The following is an 18046-nucleotide window of genomic DNA, read 5'->3' as shown; positions in this document are numbered from 1 at the left end:
TGGGGGGGGGGTGGGATGGCGGGTGTGGGAGACCTACCTCATCTCTAAGTCTTCCTTTCAAATACAGATGCCATCACTATGGGAGGGAAGCAGAGGGAAAGAGAAAGAGGATGTAGGGGTAGGGTGTAGGGAAAAGAAAAACAGTTGGGAAGAAAGGAGGGTGAGCAGACACATCAGGACAGGTCAGCAGGATGCTCAGATTGGCTTGTTTTCCCCTAAGCTCCTGGGAAATCATAGCAAATCTCCACATTTCACCCCCAGGGATGAGATAAGACAGGAGAGCGCAGCTCAGGTATCATTAGGACTAATAGCCAATTAAAAGGCAAAATTCCTCCATAGTTAGTAAGTTTCATAGGAAGACCTATTATAATCTGGCTTTTAAGTTTTTACCTTACGCTGAATAAATGTAAGGTAAAATAGCAGAAATGACAGAAGAATATGCCAAGTAATAGAGATATGGTCAAACCATGAAATTCTGTGTAATGGTAAAGAATTTAGGTTTGCCTTCCCCTGAACAAAGATTTCGATCCATGTTCACATACAGTGTCAAGTGATCTAAAATTGGAGAGAACGGCGAAAAAGCCTTGCGCCTAGAACTTAAAGTGATTTCAGTCTGGTCCTATAGCCAGCTGGGGGCTTCTGAAGGATGACTGGTAGAATAACACCTCCATTTTACATAGCCTTGGTGCAGGCCAGGAAGCAGAATATGCACACACAGTGCCTCACAGAACCTGTGCACTGTTCAAACACACTGTTTCCTTCCCTGTACTCTTGTATCATGAAACATTAAGACACCACCACAGCTGGAGCAAAGTAAAAGACTCACCTGATCACTGACCACTGATAAACCATAACCAAGTTAACACATATTTATTTATGAGGGTAAACTGTTAAGAAGTAAAAATACATTGTTTTAGATGATCTAAAGTTTGATGTCATAAAATATAAATTGCTTTTGATAAATGTTATTTTTCTTTGAACCTAAAAAATTCATGGGGAGATATCCCATGTTCATGGATAGATGTTCAACTCAGTTCTCACCAATGTGATGATCTACATAGATCCAATGTAGTCCCAGTAAAAATCTCGGCAGGATCTTTTAAAAACAGACAAACTTATCCTGAACTTGAATCCCTACAGAGAAGGGAAAGCCTGAGGGCAGGCCACAGGAAGTGAAGAGGAGTTAAGGCAGAAGGCTCAACTTTAAGGTTCATAAAGCTGCAGGAATTGGGACAGTACAGCATTGACTATGTCAACAGAAGAGGATGGAAAGCCCAGAACAGACCCGCATGCCTCCACCTGACCACAACACCTCCACCTGACCCCACACCTCCACCTGATCCCTTCACCTCCATCTGACCCCCACACCTCCACCTGATCCCCACACTTACACCTGACACCCAACCTACACCTGACACCCACACCTCCACCTGACCCACACATCTACACCTGACACCCACATCTAACACCTGACACCCACAACTCCACCTGACCCCCATACCTACACCTGCCCCCATACCTCCACCTGACAACACCTCCACCTGACCCCACACCTCCACCTGACCCCCACACCTCCACCTGACCCCACACCTCCACCTGACCCCACACCTCCACCTGATCCCTTCACCTCCACCTGACCCACACACCTCCACCTGACCCACACACCTCCACCTGATCCCTTCACCTCCACCTGACCCCACACCTCCACCTGATCCCTTCACCTCCACCTGACCCACACACCTCCACTTGATCCCCACACCTACACCTGACACCCACACCTACACCTGACCCACACATCTACACCTGATCACAACACCTCCACCTGACCCACACACCTCCACCTGATCCCCACACCTCCACCTGACACTCAGACCTACACCTGACCCACACATCTACACCTGACACCCACATCTAACACCTGACCTACACACCTACACCTGGTCCCCACACCTACATCTGGCCCCCATACCTCCACCTGACTCCCACACCTCCACCTGACTTCCACACTTCCACCTGACCCCCACACCTCCACCTGACCCCCACACCTAACACCTGACCCACACATCTACACCTGACCCCCATACCTCCATCTGACCCACACACCTCCACCTGATCCCCACACCTAAACCTGACCCACACACCTCCACCTGACCCACACACCTCCACCTGATCCCCACATCTCCACCTGACCCCATACCTCCACCTGATCCCCACACCTACACCTGACCCCCACATCTCCATCTGACTGAATGTTGAGGAGGAAAGAAATCAAGGCAATGTAATAGCGAGAAGAGCATTTTTAAGAAGTCATGTGCTGGAATATGTGTGTTCTTGCTTATATGCAAAACCAAAATAAGCCTAAATTAGATCATATAAAATCCACAAAAAAACTAACTTCAAGTGGTTCATAGACTTATAGGTGAAATGTAAAACTATAAAACTTCTAGAAGACAACAGGAGAAAAATCTAGACATGCAACTTAATCACACACACATACATACACATACCCTGCCCAGCCCCACTACTGAGATCAAACCTATGGCCTCATGCATGCTATATTGCCCAGCCTGGGTATAATTATTTTTTTGGTAGCACACCAAAGGCATGATTCATGAAATAACTAGTTGGCAAGCTGGACTTCACTGAGATTAATAAACTGCTCTGTGAAAGATCCTGTCCGAAGAATGAGAAGACAAACCACAGGATGGGAGGGAAGATCTGTGAAACATAGTTAATGCAGGACTGCCATCCAAGATACACAAAGGGCTTTTAAAACTCAACGATTGGGAAACAAATTGACCAGCGATCTGCATAGATACACTACCAAAGAAGATACATGGATAGAAAATAATCATATGACAATATATTCGATGTGAAACACTATGAGAAACTTACATATTAAAATGAGACCCTCTGATATATCTCTTGGAATGGTCAAAATCTAAGACACTGACATTAAATGCTGGTATAGATGCTGAGCAGCAGGACTCTTCATTGGAGGTGGGAGGAATGTGAAATGATAGAGAAAGACACTGTGAAAGACAGTTGGGAGTTTCTTAGGAAACCAAGCATGCTGTTACTGTAGGATTCCATGATCACATCCTAAAGCTTGTGTCGTAACAAAACACTGCATGTGCAATTTTGTTTATAGCTGCTTTACTCACAATTGCCAAAACATGAAAACAACCATCGAGTAGGTGAATGCCTAAATAAGCTTAGTCCATTGAGACACATGAAGATTGCCCAGCACTGAAGGGAAATGAGCTATCAAGGTACAAGAAGGCACAGGGCAAGGGAAATTGCCTGTTTCCAGCTCCAGAGAAACAGTAAGATCAGCAGTTGATCAAAAACAGGTGGCTGGGAAGGATGGTCTGGGAAGCCCAAAGGATGTTGGGAAGGGGCACCATCCTGTATGCAGTATAGTGGCAGATAATGTGGATCAGACTGAGATTTCGCCAACAGTGAGCTGGGCAGGAAAGCACTGTACAAGCTGGACCAATAGTTAACTCTCATGTTTTCTGGGCTTCTGCCTTAGGACAGAAAGGCTAGAGATAGAAAAAGTGAACCTTTCCCTTATTCCAGTTTCATGACCTCAAGGGGAATTCACACTACTGAATCCACCTAAAATTTTGGAGTGAAGGATGGTGTGTGGATTGATCCACTTTGAAAAATATGAAAAAGTTAAACACACACACAATCATGCTCAGATACACACAATCTCCCCCACTTTTCTCCACACACAAATAAAATGCCACAAAAGAATTGCTTCTTTCCCAAATGAAGCCTTCCCTACCACTAAGAAACTGCAATTTCTTAGGCTTTTCCTCACCTGGTTAACAGATACAAAAGACAGGTATTTATGGGCAGCAGGCATAGCAGGAGAATAAGTAGAAGCAAACACGGGTTCCTATAGGGCAAAGCAAGAGGGTTAGAGGTAAGACTGGAAGATGGACTGGCATGTGGGAGTGAGCTGGGCAGAAGAGAGGCAAACCACGAATTTTCTGGCAGAGTTAATGTTTTCATTGCAATTTTGGTTCTTTCTCAGAACGCCCTTCCTTTGAGTGACAGTGTTGAATGGCACATCACCCCCAGCCCAGCCCGTGCACCTGAGCCAGGGCGGGCAGCGATTAAATAAGTCCATGGCAGATTACTGCAATATAAGTGCATATGTATCTTTAGTTAGAGATGAGATGGGGCCTTTGGCTAACAGTTTAAATACATTTATGTATTACCTATTAAAACATTTAATACATAAATGATTACTTTCTTTATGGCATTTTCATAATATGACTTAAAAATAGTTTAAGGACACGGGATCAGCTTTCGCACTGGATGAAAGCTGTATATTGCCTAGGAATACAGAAACAAAACAAAACAAAACAAAAAACCAAACAAACAGAGAAGGCACCGGGTACCATAGATGCTATGAAACTGGAAGACATGTTAGTTGCCCTAGGGTCAGTCAGTCACCTATGCTTGGGTGAGCAGAGCGAGCCTCTGCCTGTCTAAAGGACTATGATGCATTACTCCTTCAAAGCTGGGTTTGTATGTTTCCTTGTTTCAGATAAGGTTTCCAGAGAAGTTCACAAGGAGCCAGACAAAATTACAGTCACTGTGACACTGTTCACATGACCTGCGCTTACCTGAAGTGCTCCTATGCCATTAAAAACAACAACAAAACAACAAAAAACGCTACACTGGACCACTGAGCATGCTCGGGATGCTCAGGAACGTGTCAGCCTCCCTTTATATGTGACAAGTTTTTCCTATACTATATATACACACAAATATACATATAGGCATATACATATTTGAGTTCCCCAATAAAAATCCTGGGCTTTCCTCTTCAAAGCCGTGGCTCTGAGGGTTCTCGGTGGTGTTCTCTCTCTGCTCTTCTGTCTCCTGGCTGTGTATCCAAGCTTTGCACCCATCTGGGGAACCCACCATGTTTGGTTACAGAAAGACACCTGTGTTAGTGTCAGGCTTACCCAAAGCAGATTAGAAATGGTATTATCATCTGTAAATCCTCCTTCTTCCTATAGGTTAAAACAAATGGGAGACATTGTAGAGGACTGGAGGAGCAGAGCCTGCTGGGGTGTCGCCATTGCTCTGTGCCTGGGTTCAGTCAGTCAGAAGCATGCACATGCTCACATTCCAGTGCGGTGAACAGCAAGCAATCTCATCCCTCAGGGGCAGGACAATACCTGTGAGCAGGCATCCAGCAGCTTGCTTGACCTACTGTTCCCCACCTCCCCCATCCTTACATGCTGCAATGCTGACTAGGCCCAAGTAGGGCTGGGATTTAGTGAGTTGGTGAAAAAAAAGAACTGTAATTTTCTAGGAAGAAGATATCTGGAAGGCTACTTCTTTAAGACTTTGTTCTGTTTTCCTTTCTCTTGATGGACATGGAAACAGATCCTGCTCAAGTGCACATGTCCCTCGAAGTGTAGGCCTAGTCCGTGCCACCACCTAGTGGCTTTTGGATCCTTATCACTAGGTACAAATGCCAAGTCCAGAAGCCCAGATGTTTGTCCGCTCGCCCTGATCTGCACTAACTCAAGTCCAGGAAACAGGCATGGAGGGTGGTGAGGGAGATAGGGGGAGAAGGGAGCATGAGTGACTTCCATGGGAAGGGAGGCTAGCCGGGGGATAACCAGTGCTCTTAAGAGCCAATTCATTAATCTTGATATTTGAGGAGTATAATTAGGAAGCGAACAATTGCTCCCTGGGGCTGAAATCTGAGAACAAAAAGGGAAATTCTTATTTCCTTCAAAGCTATTCATGAACCCAAATAAGACCATCTTATCATATAGGACCCCAAATGAGACATGGGTGGGAGCGCCCTATTTCTTTCCTTTGGGGACACTCCTTTGACAGAGAAAGTGGATACAGATTTTCAAGGCATTTACTTATTTTGTTGTTGTTGCTTTGACATAGGGACATTCTGTAGCCTGTGCTGTCCTGAAACTTACTAGGTAGCCTAGGTTGGCCTTGAACACACAGAAATCCCCGTCTCATCTCCTGAGTGCTAGAATTATCAGTATCTGCCACTATGCCCATCCCATCCCCTAGTGTCTTTTTTTTTTTTTTTTTGTGCATATGGGTGTTTTGGCTACATGTATGTCTGGGCACTGAGCACATGTCTGGTGCTCATAGGAGCCAGAAAAGGGTGTCAGATCTCCTGGAACTAGAGTTTCAGGCAGTTGTGGGTGCTGGGAATTGAATCTGGACCCTCTGGAAGAGCAGCCAGTGCTCTTAGCTACTGAGACATCTCTCCAGTCTTGCTAGTGTCTTTTCTAGGGTCTCATTAGATTCTCAAAATTTTAAATTATCAATATGGCATTAATAGAAATGGAAATTTATTTTATTTCTGTGGTGTATGTGTGTGTGTGTGTTCGCGCATGCACACGTGTACACATACAGAGGCCAGAGGTCAATGCTGGGCGTCTTTCTCCAGTGTTTTCCACCTTTTCAGAAAGTGTCCATCACTGAACCCAAATTTGATGGTTTGATGATTTCTAGACTAGCTGGCCAGTAGGTGTGATGGTGGGACAAGCACTCACCAGACCTGGATCCATAATCAGGTCCTCGTGCTTGGGTGACAAGCATGTTACTAACTGTGCCAACTATCCAGCCCCTAATTTTCTTATTATTTCTGAAACAATGTCTCACTCTGTAGCCAAAGCTGGCCTGAAACTCACTATGGAGCTTAGGTTAGTCTTGAACTCAAAGCAAGCCTCCTGTCCCAGCCTCCAGAGTGGAAGTGCTGGGACTGCAGGTATGTGTCACCATGCAGGGATATGTTCTTTTCTTAAGGTGGCTGCTGGAACACTTAAATTCCCCACATGCCCTCCATGACATGCTTCCTGGCCAGGACTGCATGGATCTCCACGGAAGAGATGGGCATGACTTACTGAGACCTCCCTCACGTTTGCCTCTTCTGTGTCCCCACAGCTGCAACCCGTGTCTGTGTAGCAAATACCATGCATGACCTAGAAAATGTTCAGTAACACAAGTGTGTGCTATTTGAAGGATTTAGAAGCTGGGGTAAGAGTGACCGTCCATCCAGCTGTTTTGTGCCTGGGTGTAAGAATGGATGGTGGCAGTACCTGGCCTCCTCCAGCCGCCCACAGGCAAGTCTAATCTAGCTTAAGGACCAGGCTCTTGTCTGCATGTGCATGTCACTAATGTCTCCTTCCCTTCTCCAGGGTGGCATTCAGACAGGCCCCTGGAGTCACTTGTCAAGCATTCCCAGGTGGGCATCTCCAGAAACACCAGATGTAAGACACTTTGCCTACGTCATCTGAGCGCAGTGGAATAGTGGGCTTAGGTAGACTGGCAGCCCTGGGGAAGAAATGAACCCACACGTTGTCAGAGGCAAACCACTTGACCTTAACAGAATTTGAGACTTCCCCATGTGAAGGACATGAGCCTGAAATAGACTGGCTTATTTTAACTTCAAAGAGCTTATTGTCTAGGCCAAAGTGAACTGGGCCACTGAGGAGCCTAGGAACAGTGAGTTCCCCACGGCTGCAGAAGCCGAGTGAGCCCAAGGTGGCTCTGCACACGCTGGAGCAGCCTGTGCCTAGAGTCCTGCTCTTTCCAGCACTGGGTTTTCTATCCCAAGAGTGGGTGCAGGGGCAGCCTGAGTCTCTCACCTGTAAGAACATTCATCTGGGCAGTTCGGACCCATCCTCTACCCACTTGTTCTGGAAATAACAGGAGTCCTCACAGTCCTAAGTAGATGACGAACTTCTGCATTGTCCAAGGGGAATCCATCTCACTCTGAGCTTTGTTTTTATCTTCACCTAACTGTGGGTGAAAACTTGCAAAATGACTGCATTGGGAAGTGACATCATGTACAGTTAATAGCTCTGCAGTGTGGGCATATGCTGGAGTCATTTTTGGACCAATCACTTCAAGATTCCCTTTTGGTAGTGTTTGAACATAGGGCCTAGTACAAACTAGGCCAAACACTTGACCACTGAGCCACATCCCCAGCCCTAAGATTCATTAAATAAAGTTGTGGCCCAGGGAATAAATTATTTGAGGGACCTGTCTTTTTTTTTTAACCTTGAAATCTCAATTTTACATATATATTTAATATCTAGGTATGGTTAAAACCATTATAAATGGCTGACAGTGATGTGTCTTTTGGGATCATCTTCAGTATGCTGTATATCTCAAGTTAAATATTCTAAATATATTTTATACCTGAGAACACACATGGCTAGGAACTAAATGTCCTCAGTCTTTACCTTTAACAACATGTAGGTCTCAAATTGTCACTCCAGTAGCACCTGTGTGGACACAGGAGCACTGTGTTGTGTGTTCACCTCACTATCCTGTGGGCACACTCACTTTTAATATGCAGAGGTCACATTCAGAATTTTTCTCACTGCTATTACTATTTATTTATGTACTTGTTTGTTTCTTTGTTTATTTATTTGCTTGTTTATTTGTATTTGTAAGATGGGCTTTTACTATGTTGCCTTGGTTACTCTCAAATTCCTGGGGCCCAAATAACTCATCTGATTCGACCTCTAAAATCACTGGATAGGCACGAGCCAACATACCTGGCTTCAGATGGCTCTCTTGGTGGCCCCCATGATCCTCTAGTTGAACATGTGTGTGTGTGTGTGTGTGTGTGTGTGTGTGTGTGTGTGTGTGTTCTGTCTGAACACTTTAGAAGATTCTGGAAGCTGGGTAGTTGGGTGTGGCTCAGGTGAGTCATTCTGCCTCAGCCAGCAAGCACACGTGTGTTCTCGGAGTCAGTGGGCAAGGGCATCGTAGCTGAAGCACGAGGTACCTGGCTGAGGCTGATGATCACTACATCTGTGATTCAAAAGTCATTGATATGCCCACATGGGAAATGCTTGAGCATGCAAACTAATTTAATTGAAATTCATGTACAGGTCCTCAACAAAAGCCATACCTCATCGTCATGAAACAGGCTCAAGATGAGGCAGCCAGTCCTCATGGGCCACAATTAGGCTCTTAGTTTTCATAATTAGGTCTTAAATCTCTGCATAAGAAATTTAAGTCCATGTTTGATAGGTAGCTTATTGTTGTCTCATTTGAAAGACTTTAATCACATTCTAACGCCAGACTTCATTTAAGATTTAACCGTGAACGCATTTGGAAACTGAGGCACTGAGGCACTTGCTTGCTGAGGCAACTGTGTGGTGCTGGTACCAATCCTTGGCCTCAGGCCTTGACTTCATGGTCAGTTTTAGCAGCTTGGTGACAAACCGTGCCTCCTAAGGGCAAGGAAGCGCCAGTGTTCTGCAGAGCAGGGGTCATTAAGCCACATACACTTATTCCCAAGACACACAAGTGCGGTATTAGAGAGGTGGACAGGGTACCTTCTTCTTCAGGGACTGCTCCACCTCCTGCACGTGCAGGCTGCTGCTGCCTTTGCCGTAGTCCTGCTTCCGAAGCAGTCTGTTCTTCCAGTCTTCCTCACCACTCTTCTTCAACAGTGCCAGCCTGGAAGGAAGACAGACCGACGGAGAATTCAGCACCACTCTCTCAGGACCTACAAGAACCTCTTTTCCAAGATGATTCCAAAGATGCTTTAGCTGGCTGGAAAGAAAAGCTGGAAACAGACTTGTCAGATAAAAGATGCTGCACCATCCCAGGAAGGGAAGATACAACTCTGCTTTCCTCTTGCCCTGGTGTCCCGAGCTAGGGGAGAGAGACAAAGAACCAGCCTCAGGGAAATGTCTTCTAGTGACCCCTTCTGGCCACTGGGTGAAATGACGCCTAAAGAGGAAAGCTGCCGTTCTTCACAGAAAACATAAAGAACAGGAACGTGTAACAGGAGAGGTTATTCTCAATGAAATAAATTATACTCATGTATGGAAATTTCATAATGAAACCCTGCTTGGTACAATAAATATACACTAATTAAAAACAGAAAGATATGACATCTTGGTATCATACTAAAGGTAAACTAAGATGTCGTCACTCTCTTCTAGTCTCGGCCCTGGTCTTTCCCCCATAGATTAACGCCGTCTTTACAGTGTATCCCTATGCAAAAACTACTTATGAAAACACATTTAAGAAACTATTAGTTCAACTTTCTCCAAGGGAAAAAAATACCCCCCCCTCCCAAATCTCATTAATGGAGACTTTTAGCAGCACATTTAGCTCAGGCACTGCAAGACTTTATCTAAAGCTGCTTGCACATTTGGTTCTCCCTGAAAAGCCATTTTCCAGAACAAGAGGCTATTTTAGACAGCTACGCTATTATCACGAAGGAAAACATCTCAGCCATTTCAGTTCAATAGAGTGGGACAGACAAAATGACAAATAGACTGAGACTCCCTGAGGCTGGTGTTCAAACAGCTTAAGGATTGGGGGGAAACTAGGAAATGAGGTGATGAGACCCCATTCCCTTGTGCATTCTGACAGGATATGCCTTTGACCACAATACATGACCCACAACACTGGCTGCCAGGCAGCCAATCAGCTGCAGTCTGGGTTTGGTCATTGTTGGGGCTCGGATAGGAAATGCCCCTACAGGCTCGTGTGTTTGAACATCTGGTCCTCAGCTGGTGGTGCTCTTTGAGGAGGCTGTGGAATATTTAGGGTCTGGGGCTTAGCCGGAGGGGTGGGGCTTGAGGTTTATAGCCTGACCCCAGTACTGGCTTAAGCTCTCTGCTTCTTCTAAAACATGAGCAAGCTATGCCACAAGCTCTTGCTGCCATAGATGGTGGCTCCCTCCGGCTCCCTCCGCCATGTCTTCCCCACCATGGTGAACTCTGACCCCTGCTCTGCCCAGTTGCTACTTGAAGGCATTCGGTCAGACCAGTGAGAACAGTGGTTAACATAGCCCTTCTCATTTCCACTGAGGCACATAGCTCTCCCTGCCCTGTTTGTCAGGCATGAACTGGACATGGGGTTCTCCAAGGCCCCAAGTGCGAAATTTCCTGATTCTGTTCAGTATCTGTACTGGAAGTAGGATGCCTTATACTCTGTGATAAAAGCTTATTCCCTCATTTGCTGGTGGTTCTTGGACACAATCCAGGGCCTCAAACACGCTAGGCAAGTGCTCAACTGCTGAACTGCATAGGATAAAGGAGTTTTTGCTAAGCAAATAAGGAACCAAATTTCTATATTAAACAAGAATCCATTCTACATACAAATGTATGCATAATCATCATTTATACTTTCTATCCTTCTATCACATAATGTGAATGAGCTCCGAACAACTTCCTACAGGATACAGAACTTTGAACTTTGGGTCCAGCCCCTCCTCAACCCCTTCCTCCTTTTCTAATCTCTTTGACTTATGTGGCAGCAGATAAGACCACAAAAAGGCCCATTCTATAAACTCCTTTGAGCTGTCTTCAAACTCATGCAGGCTCACAAAGCTTAAGACACCATTTAGCCTTAACTTCTATAGTTCTACAACGCTAACAGGGCTACTTTGTATTAGAACACAAAAAATCTAAATTCCTTCATATGTTTTCATTTCAGTTCATATTAAACAATGATTATTTATCTTGTCCCAATTACTTTGAATGTGCCCATTTTATTGAAATAAGAAAAAGAATTTCAAAAAGTCAAATTATTAAAAAGAAATAATCATGACTGAGGGACCCGAAAGCGTCAGGAAATAAGGCTTCCAGCTGGTGGACAGGCCAGGCCTTCGCTCCCCCAAAGAGGGATACGTCTGAGCCATCACCTGGAAGGGCATCCCACTGTCAGGCACCCTGCAAACTGCTCTCAGAACCAGCTACTCTCCCGCTTTCCTTTGGACTCAGAGCAGACATTCTTGGCCTTCACCTCAATCAGATTGGATTCTAAACGATTATAGCGTGCAAACCCTCGACTTCAGAAGCAGAGACTGTTAAAGATGATGAGGCCAGCAAACAGCTTCTCAGCAGAAGAACAGTTCCCCTGGGGCTGCTCTGAGGGACAGGAGGCTAATTCAGAAAAAGCAAACTGTGGAGTCTACAATCACTCAGCTGCCTTCCTTATGCTCCCCTGAAGGGCACAGACATCTTCAAGAAACTGCATTTTGATCTCATCATTCAGAGTAGGAATCCAGATGCAGACAGGTCAAGGTTCCTCTGAGCCAGGGCCCCTGCGTGTTGGTGGGAGAGGAGGTGGGATTCCAAATCCCAGTTATTTCCTCCCATGAGAAGTGGAGCTGAGCAGACACACAGTGCCTATCTCTGTCAGGAAGAGCAGAGCTTTCCAGTCTCCCTGTGCTGTTCTCTCAGTCCTTTTGCAGGATGGCTTCAGAGAAACATTCCCCTCTAAAGCCCTGAAAGCTTGCTTCTCAATATGCTGGTTCCTTTAACTTCCAAAGACTCCAGAGTAACCAGAATAATATGGGAGAAACTGCTTCAGTTGAGCCCATGTGGCACTTGGCCCAGCCCTCACTTCCACAGTACAAATGATGAATAACTTCATAATAACACACAGTGAATCTGAGTGCATTATCCTGTCCCTTCTGATTTCCTATTTGGTGTTCAACAAGCTGTGGAGGGTGGCAGATCTTTCTAGTCTTGTTGTCTACTCTGGCAGTCTCGTAGCCCTTCATCACCATTGCAGAGGGCTAAGGTCTGGGTCGGCACATGACATAAATCCCCCTTTGCAATGCCAACGATTGTCAGCGCTTTTAACATCTGCCAAGTCTGAGGGCTATTTGTGGGCTGTGATGTGGAGAGCTGGGGCATCTGCTTAGTCTGAGGCTCCATACCCAGTGAGTGGCATAATATTAGCCTGCTAACACACTGGCCTGGCCCAGGGCCAATGGGACATGTGCTTACCAGGCCGCTGTGGGAGTGTCTATGGCCCTTGCCGCAGCCCATGCTCTTCAGCAGGAATTCTGGCTTGAGAGCTTGTGGGATGAGGACAAGTTTCTCCAGGCTCACAACAGGGATGGGTCAAGCAAGGGGCAGGCAGACCACGTGCCCCTAATGTCAACTAAGGTATCTGTATTTCCTCTTTAGACATTTCCCTTATTTCAGGGAAAGGGAGGCACCCATGGACTTAAGCTGAACTGCGCAGCACCGATGACTAATTGCATTAGATCCTGGTCTTAGCTAATGAGAAACTGGGAAGAATTAACTATTAATAATAAGCTTTTTGTCTGCATTTGGTTTTTATCCGGTGCTGAAGACTGATCCCAGGACCTTGTAAATCCAAGCAAGAGCTCCACACCATGCCCTGGCTCCACCCCCTTTCTTATGGTTTCTTTTTCCTTTCTTCATTCCTTCCTCTTTCTTTCTATTCCTCTGACGTTATGTAGTGTGTGTGAGTGAGCCTGGGGTCTGCCCACCTGGTTTCACCTGTGAGCACTTGGGGGCGCAGTTGTATGCCCCTGCGCACAGCTTCTACATTCATGCCAGGGATTCAAACTCAGTTCCTTAGACTTGAGCAATAAGCACTTTACCTACTGAGCCATCTACTGAACCACTTGCTTTTTATTTATTTGCATTTCTCTGGTGCTGAAGACTGCAGCTGGCATCTTGTAAATGCTAAGCATGTACTCTACACTGAGCCAGACTTCCAGCCCTTCTTATCTACTAGGTGGAAGACTGCCACAGTTTGAGTAGTTATTAGTTATTATATTATTGAGTACAGAAGATAATAATCTTCTGTTATTATGAGGGTATCCTGAGCAGACCTTCAGGGGGTGAAGAGATACTTAAAGGAGATTAAGGTCTTTTTCCTGGGAGTGAGTTTATGTTCTGGACTCCGGATCAGTTATGAGCGAGCTGCCTGCACAGCACGGCCACCTTGGTTTTGTGGCCCTCTGCATAGGCCCCTCTGGAAAGCTTAGATATGAAGTGTCCTTCAAAAGGAGAGTTGGTAGGACCACTAGGGGTCAGCCTCCCTTGGTGGATGAATTACTCCCTGATGGACTCAGGATTTAATAGCACTTTGGGGGAGGTGGCAGACATTTCTAGAGGTAGATGGGTCCTGTAATGGGAGAAAGTAGTCCCTGGCAGTGTGTGTGTGTGGGGCACTGTTTTGTCTCTAGCCCTTTCCTGCTGGCTTTCTGTCTCCTGGGTGCCAAGGAACATCAGGGCTAGCCAACAAGGAACTGAAGTCTTTGAGACAGCTGACACGGTCTCTTCTTCAAACCAGGCTTCCTAGTAGGTGTCACAGACAGGAAAGGTGTGACTGACTCAGCCTGACCTTCCCCCTTGCTCTAAAATGTCACAAGGCCCTCTGCCTTGTGGATGCCAATTGTAGCCTTTGATTTTCCAGAACTGCGAGCCAAAGTATATTCTTTTGTTTCTCAAATTACTCAGCCCCAGATATTCCTGGCAGAATCAGAACTGATAGGCTGAGTGAGGGGCAGACAAATAGAAGCAGGACCTCTCTCTATAGTTACAGCAATCCAGGGGCTCACTGGTAGCTGAACCATTCCAGCTCAAAGTCAGAACCCAGAATTTGTTGGGGAGACATGGACACAGGCTGTGTGGGGTGCAGAGGAGCAATTAAGGGGCATGCACACAGGGACCCCAGTTTACTCCTAAGGCAGATCTCTCTTTGTCTCTGTCTCTCTCTGCTCCCTTGCCCCCTTAATTTGGGGAAGATTCTCCAATATTTACAGGAGCTGACTGACTCAGTCTGCATAGGCCCCCTCCCATGGTGACAGGGTGGATCTGCTCACTTACTTACGGTCATCTCCCCAGAGTGAAAAAGCACAAATGTGAAGTCGGTGATGATGGAAACATAATTTCCAAAGGCCAGACGGACTTTGTAAGCCTTCCTCACCTATAATTCACCTCTAAATTATAGACGTATTTGGTTTGTAGTGCTTTTTCAAAAAGTTCCTAGAAAGGGGCAGTTTGATCTCAAATCATTTAGACAGTGCTACAATGGCGGCTTATTAATCCACCAGAAGAAGCAGCCTAGGCTTCGTTCTGGTTCTCGTTCAGACTCCAGACATTGCAGGTGCTCTTCTCGACGCTGTAACAGAAATCTCAGCAGAAGCAACGCAGAGGAGGCTTGCTTTCGGTGTGAGACAGGAACAAGCCAGCGTGGTGGGCAAGGTGGGGCAGAGTTCATGGAAGTGGGAGCGTGTGGCCGGGGCTGCTCACATCTCAGCAGACCAGGACAGAGAGGGGACTGCATCCCCCAGACTACATCCACAGCTGGGCTGCAACCCCCAGAGGCCCTTGACTAATGACTCACCTCCGTCAGCCACGCCTCTTGTCCCAAGTGTTTGACAGCCCCCACTAGTCACTAGCTGGGGACCAGGTGCCCATATGGAGGCACTTCAGAGTCAAACCCTAACATTTCATGTCAAAAAGATGGAGGAAGCAGAGGGACTTGGGCATGTGTTTCCTTAAATACCAAACATATTCTTTAAAATGTGAGCACAGGACTGGCAAGATGGCTCAGTGGGTAAAGATCCTTGCTGCCAAGCTTGACGACCGTAGTTTTATCCTTAGCACCAACATGGCGGAAGGAGAGAACCAACCCCACATGTCATCATCCTCTGACCTCCCTCCACACTCCACACTCACTCCACACTCATACTCTTCTCTCTCTCTCTCTCTCACACACACACACACACACACACTAAATGTAAAAATTTTAAAAGGGAGTATATAGAGGTTTTCTAAAAACGAATTTCCTAGTTGTTGTTACACTGCTGATTTCGCTTTACACTTTTGTCTCACTGTTTCCCAGACCAGCCTCAAACATCTGAAGTCTCATAGTCTCCCTGCCTCAGTCTCTTTAGCAGGAACTAGGGTGCTTAGGGTATCTGGTAGCACTCAGAGCAGAGAACTTGATATGGCCCAGTCCTTTTATAAGAGAGACCCAGGCAGTAAGCCGAAGGTCACAGGTCATCCCTCAAATCTGAAGGTGAAAGTGTAATTTAAATCAATCCAAGTAAGGAATGTGTGAGCATCACTGGGCATAAGGACACAGTGACTGCAAGTTCCAGGCACTCTGAAGACTGGCTCAGGCGGACTGCCTGAGCCCAAGGATTGTGATTTGCCAAATGTAGTGAACACACAGTGCTGACGGTGTTGGAACTAAGTCTCTCCTGTGGTAAATCAAGGCAGTCAAAATGGATGGACTAAGGAAGGTTTGAAAGACCTAGAATTTTAATATGTCACCCCAAGAAAGAAAAGCAATGCCCAAATAAATCTTTGAACAATTCCCCCATTCTCAGTAGGTCAAGCTTCACATTTAACAAAGAGAAAGATTGGATCAGAGCCCTCACCCTGGGAACCTTCTCATGTGAATGGTAAAGATAAAACGTAGGTATTTTCAGTGATGTACACACAAAGTACCATCAAGGACAGGGAGGTCATGGTGAGGTATTTCCTATTGACATAATTTATGATAGCAAACATAATTGCTAAGTAAAGGGACCTTGACCTTTGAAAAAGCATATGTTAACAATGAAATGGAGTAGCCGAATATTTAGCAAGCAGTCCTGACAGGATTCTGAACAGACTCGGGGCAGGAACCTGTCTGAGAGGTTTTAGCTCTGGCTAGGCAACAGGTGCATGCTACCTTTACCCCTATATGTGGACTCACTTCCAGATAGCTCGCAGAAACCACACAGTCATCTTTTAACTTTACCACAAAACCTAGTTAGGAAGCTGTGCTCCACAGTAGTTCAACTTTAAGCAGTTTCCCACAGAGTAAAACTCACAAAAAGAGACAGATGAAGCAGAATTTACTGAAAACTAGCAGGTGGATCAAGAAACCCCACAGCGACCGTCTACTGTAAAATTTTAGGGCTGGAATTGCAGCTCAGTGATAGCGTGCTTGCCTAGCGGGTACAAGACTCTGGTGAAACACCAGTGTGGGAGGGAGGGAAGGAGGGAGGATGGAGGGGAGGAAGGATGGGAAAGAAAGAAGGAGAGGAAGGAGGATGGGGAGGGAGGAAGGGGAAGAGGGAGGAAGGGGAGGAAGGAGAAAAGGAGGGGAAATGTGGAGAGGGAAGCAAGAGAGGAAAGGGGAGTAAGAAAGTTAGGAAGGGAGGGAGGGAGGGAGGGAGGGAGGGAGGGAGGAAGAGAGGGAGGAAGGGAGGAAGGAAGGGGTAGAGGAAGGGAGGGAGGAAAGAAAATTTCATCCATCTTTGGTTGGTGAAATGGCCTGTCAAGACCAACAACCTGAGTTCAATTCCAGGACCCACATAATGGAAGGAAAGAGTGATTTCTGCAAGTTGTCCACCGACCTCCACACATACTCTGTGGCATACATGTAAGTACACACACACACACACACACACACACACACACACACACACACAAGTAAATGTAATAAAAATTAAGAAAAAGAGCAATTCATCTTATTTCCTACAAAGCACGTCAAACTTAGATTCTAATCTCAAAGACAAAGCTCTTCTGTGTGAATTTATCTATCTTCGTCCTGTTTATTTAACTTTTTTTTTTTTAACTCAGTCAGAGGATGGTTGGACCTGCAGTTTGAACCACATGTTTCTGTCAGAGAAAGAGACGAGATCTCAGCTCCCAGAGAACCAGATATGAAATAAGAAGCAGAGACCACAGACAAATGAAGTGTCCCTACCCTGAGTCTGGACTGGGCATCTCTCAACTTTGCTAAATTAGGTGCAGCTTATGTTCGTATGCCTCGGCTTCCAGAGTTATTCAAGCATCCTGGCATAGCCTGCTGTGGCAAGTCGGCATCTCTCCCCTATACTGCCTGCCAATCACCAGAGGGGCTGACCTACCTTTCTTTGATTGACATGGTTTTGCTGGGTGAATCCAGGAGAGTCTCGCCCGCTGGCACTTTGACCTCTCCGGCAGCAAACATGGCGCAGGGGCTCTGAAAGAGCTTCTCTGCCAGCTGCTCAGAGGGATCCTGCTGCTTCCAGGACCCTGAGGTCACCGTCTGAAGAGAGGCTTTCCCAGGGGCTGGCTCTGTCTGCTCAGAAGCAGGCTCTCCAAACTCTGCTGCTGGAGAGAACAAGAGTGGAATGAGCACCACATCCCCAGCAAGCATCTTTCCGGCTCCCCATGGACCCACAGTGCAGCACCCGGGCAGGCTGTGGGCGCATGGCAGGTTACCCAGGCCACTGGGGATTATG

At 46.2% G+C, this 18046-nt stretch overlaps 1 protein-coding gene across 3 annotated transcripts in view; it reads right to left on the bottom strand.

The window, feature by feature from the left end:
- Svil (supervillin) overlaps window positions 1-18046 on the bottom strand; it is a 205147-nt gene that overhangs the window by 38509 nt on the left and 148592 nt on the right. For 2 of the 3 annotated variants that reach the window (XM_036188286.1, XM_036188287.1), the window contains 3 exons: window positions 17690-17915; window positions 9366-9489; window positions 4989-5036 (listed from right to left, as the gene is read on the bottom strand). In XM_036188286.1, the coding sequence (XP_036044179.1) occupies window positions 4989-5036; window positions 9366-9489; window positions 17690-17915 (398 nt within the window). The remainder of the gene's footprint in view (window positions 1-4988; window positions 5037-9365; window positions 9490-17689; window positions 17916-18046) is intronic. The other variant, XM_036188288.1, reaches the window with a different exon arrangement.

Source organism: Onychomys torridus, chromosome 5 (genome assembly GCF_903995425.1).
Source record: "Onychomys torridus chromosome 5, mOncTor1.1, whole genome shotgun sequence".
Taxonomy (NCBI): domain Eukaryota; kingdom Metazoa; phylum Chordata; class Mammalia; order Rodentia; family Cricetidae; genus Onychomys; species Onychomys torridus.
The sequence above is the reverse complement of the archived record's forward strand: the minus strand, read 5'-3'. Positions and strand labels throughout refer to the sequence as shown.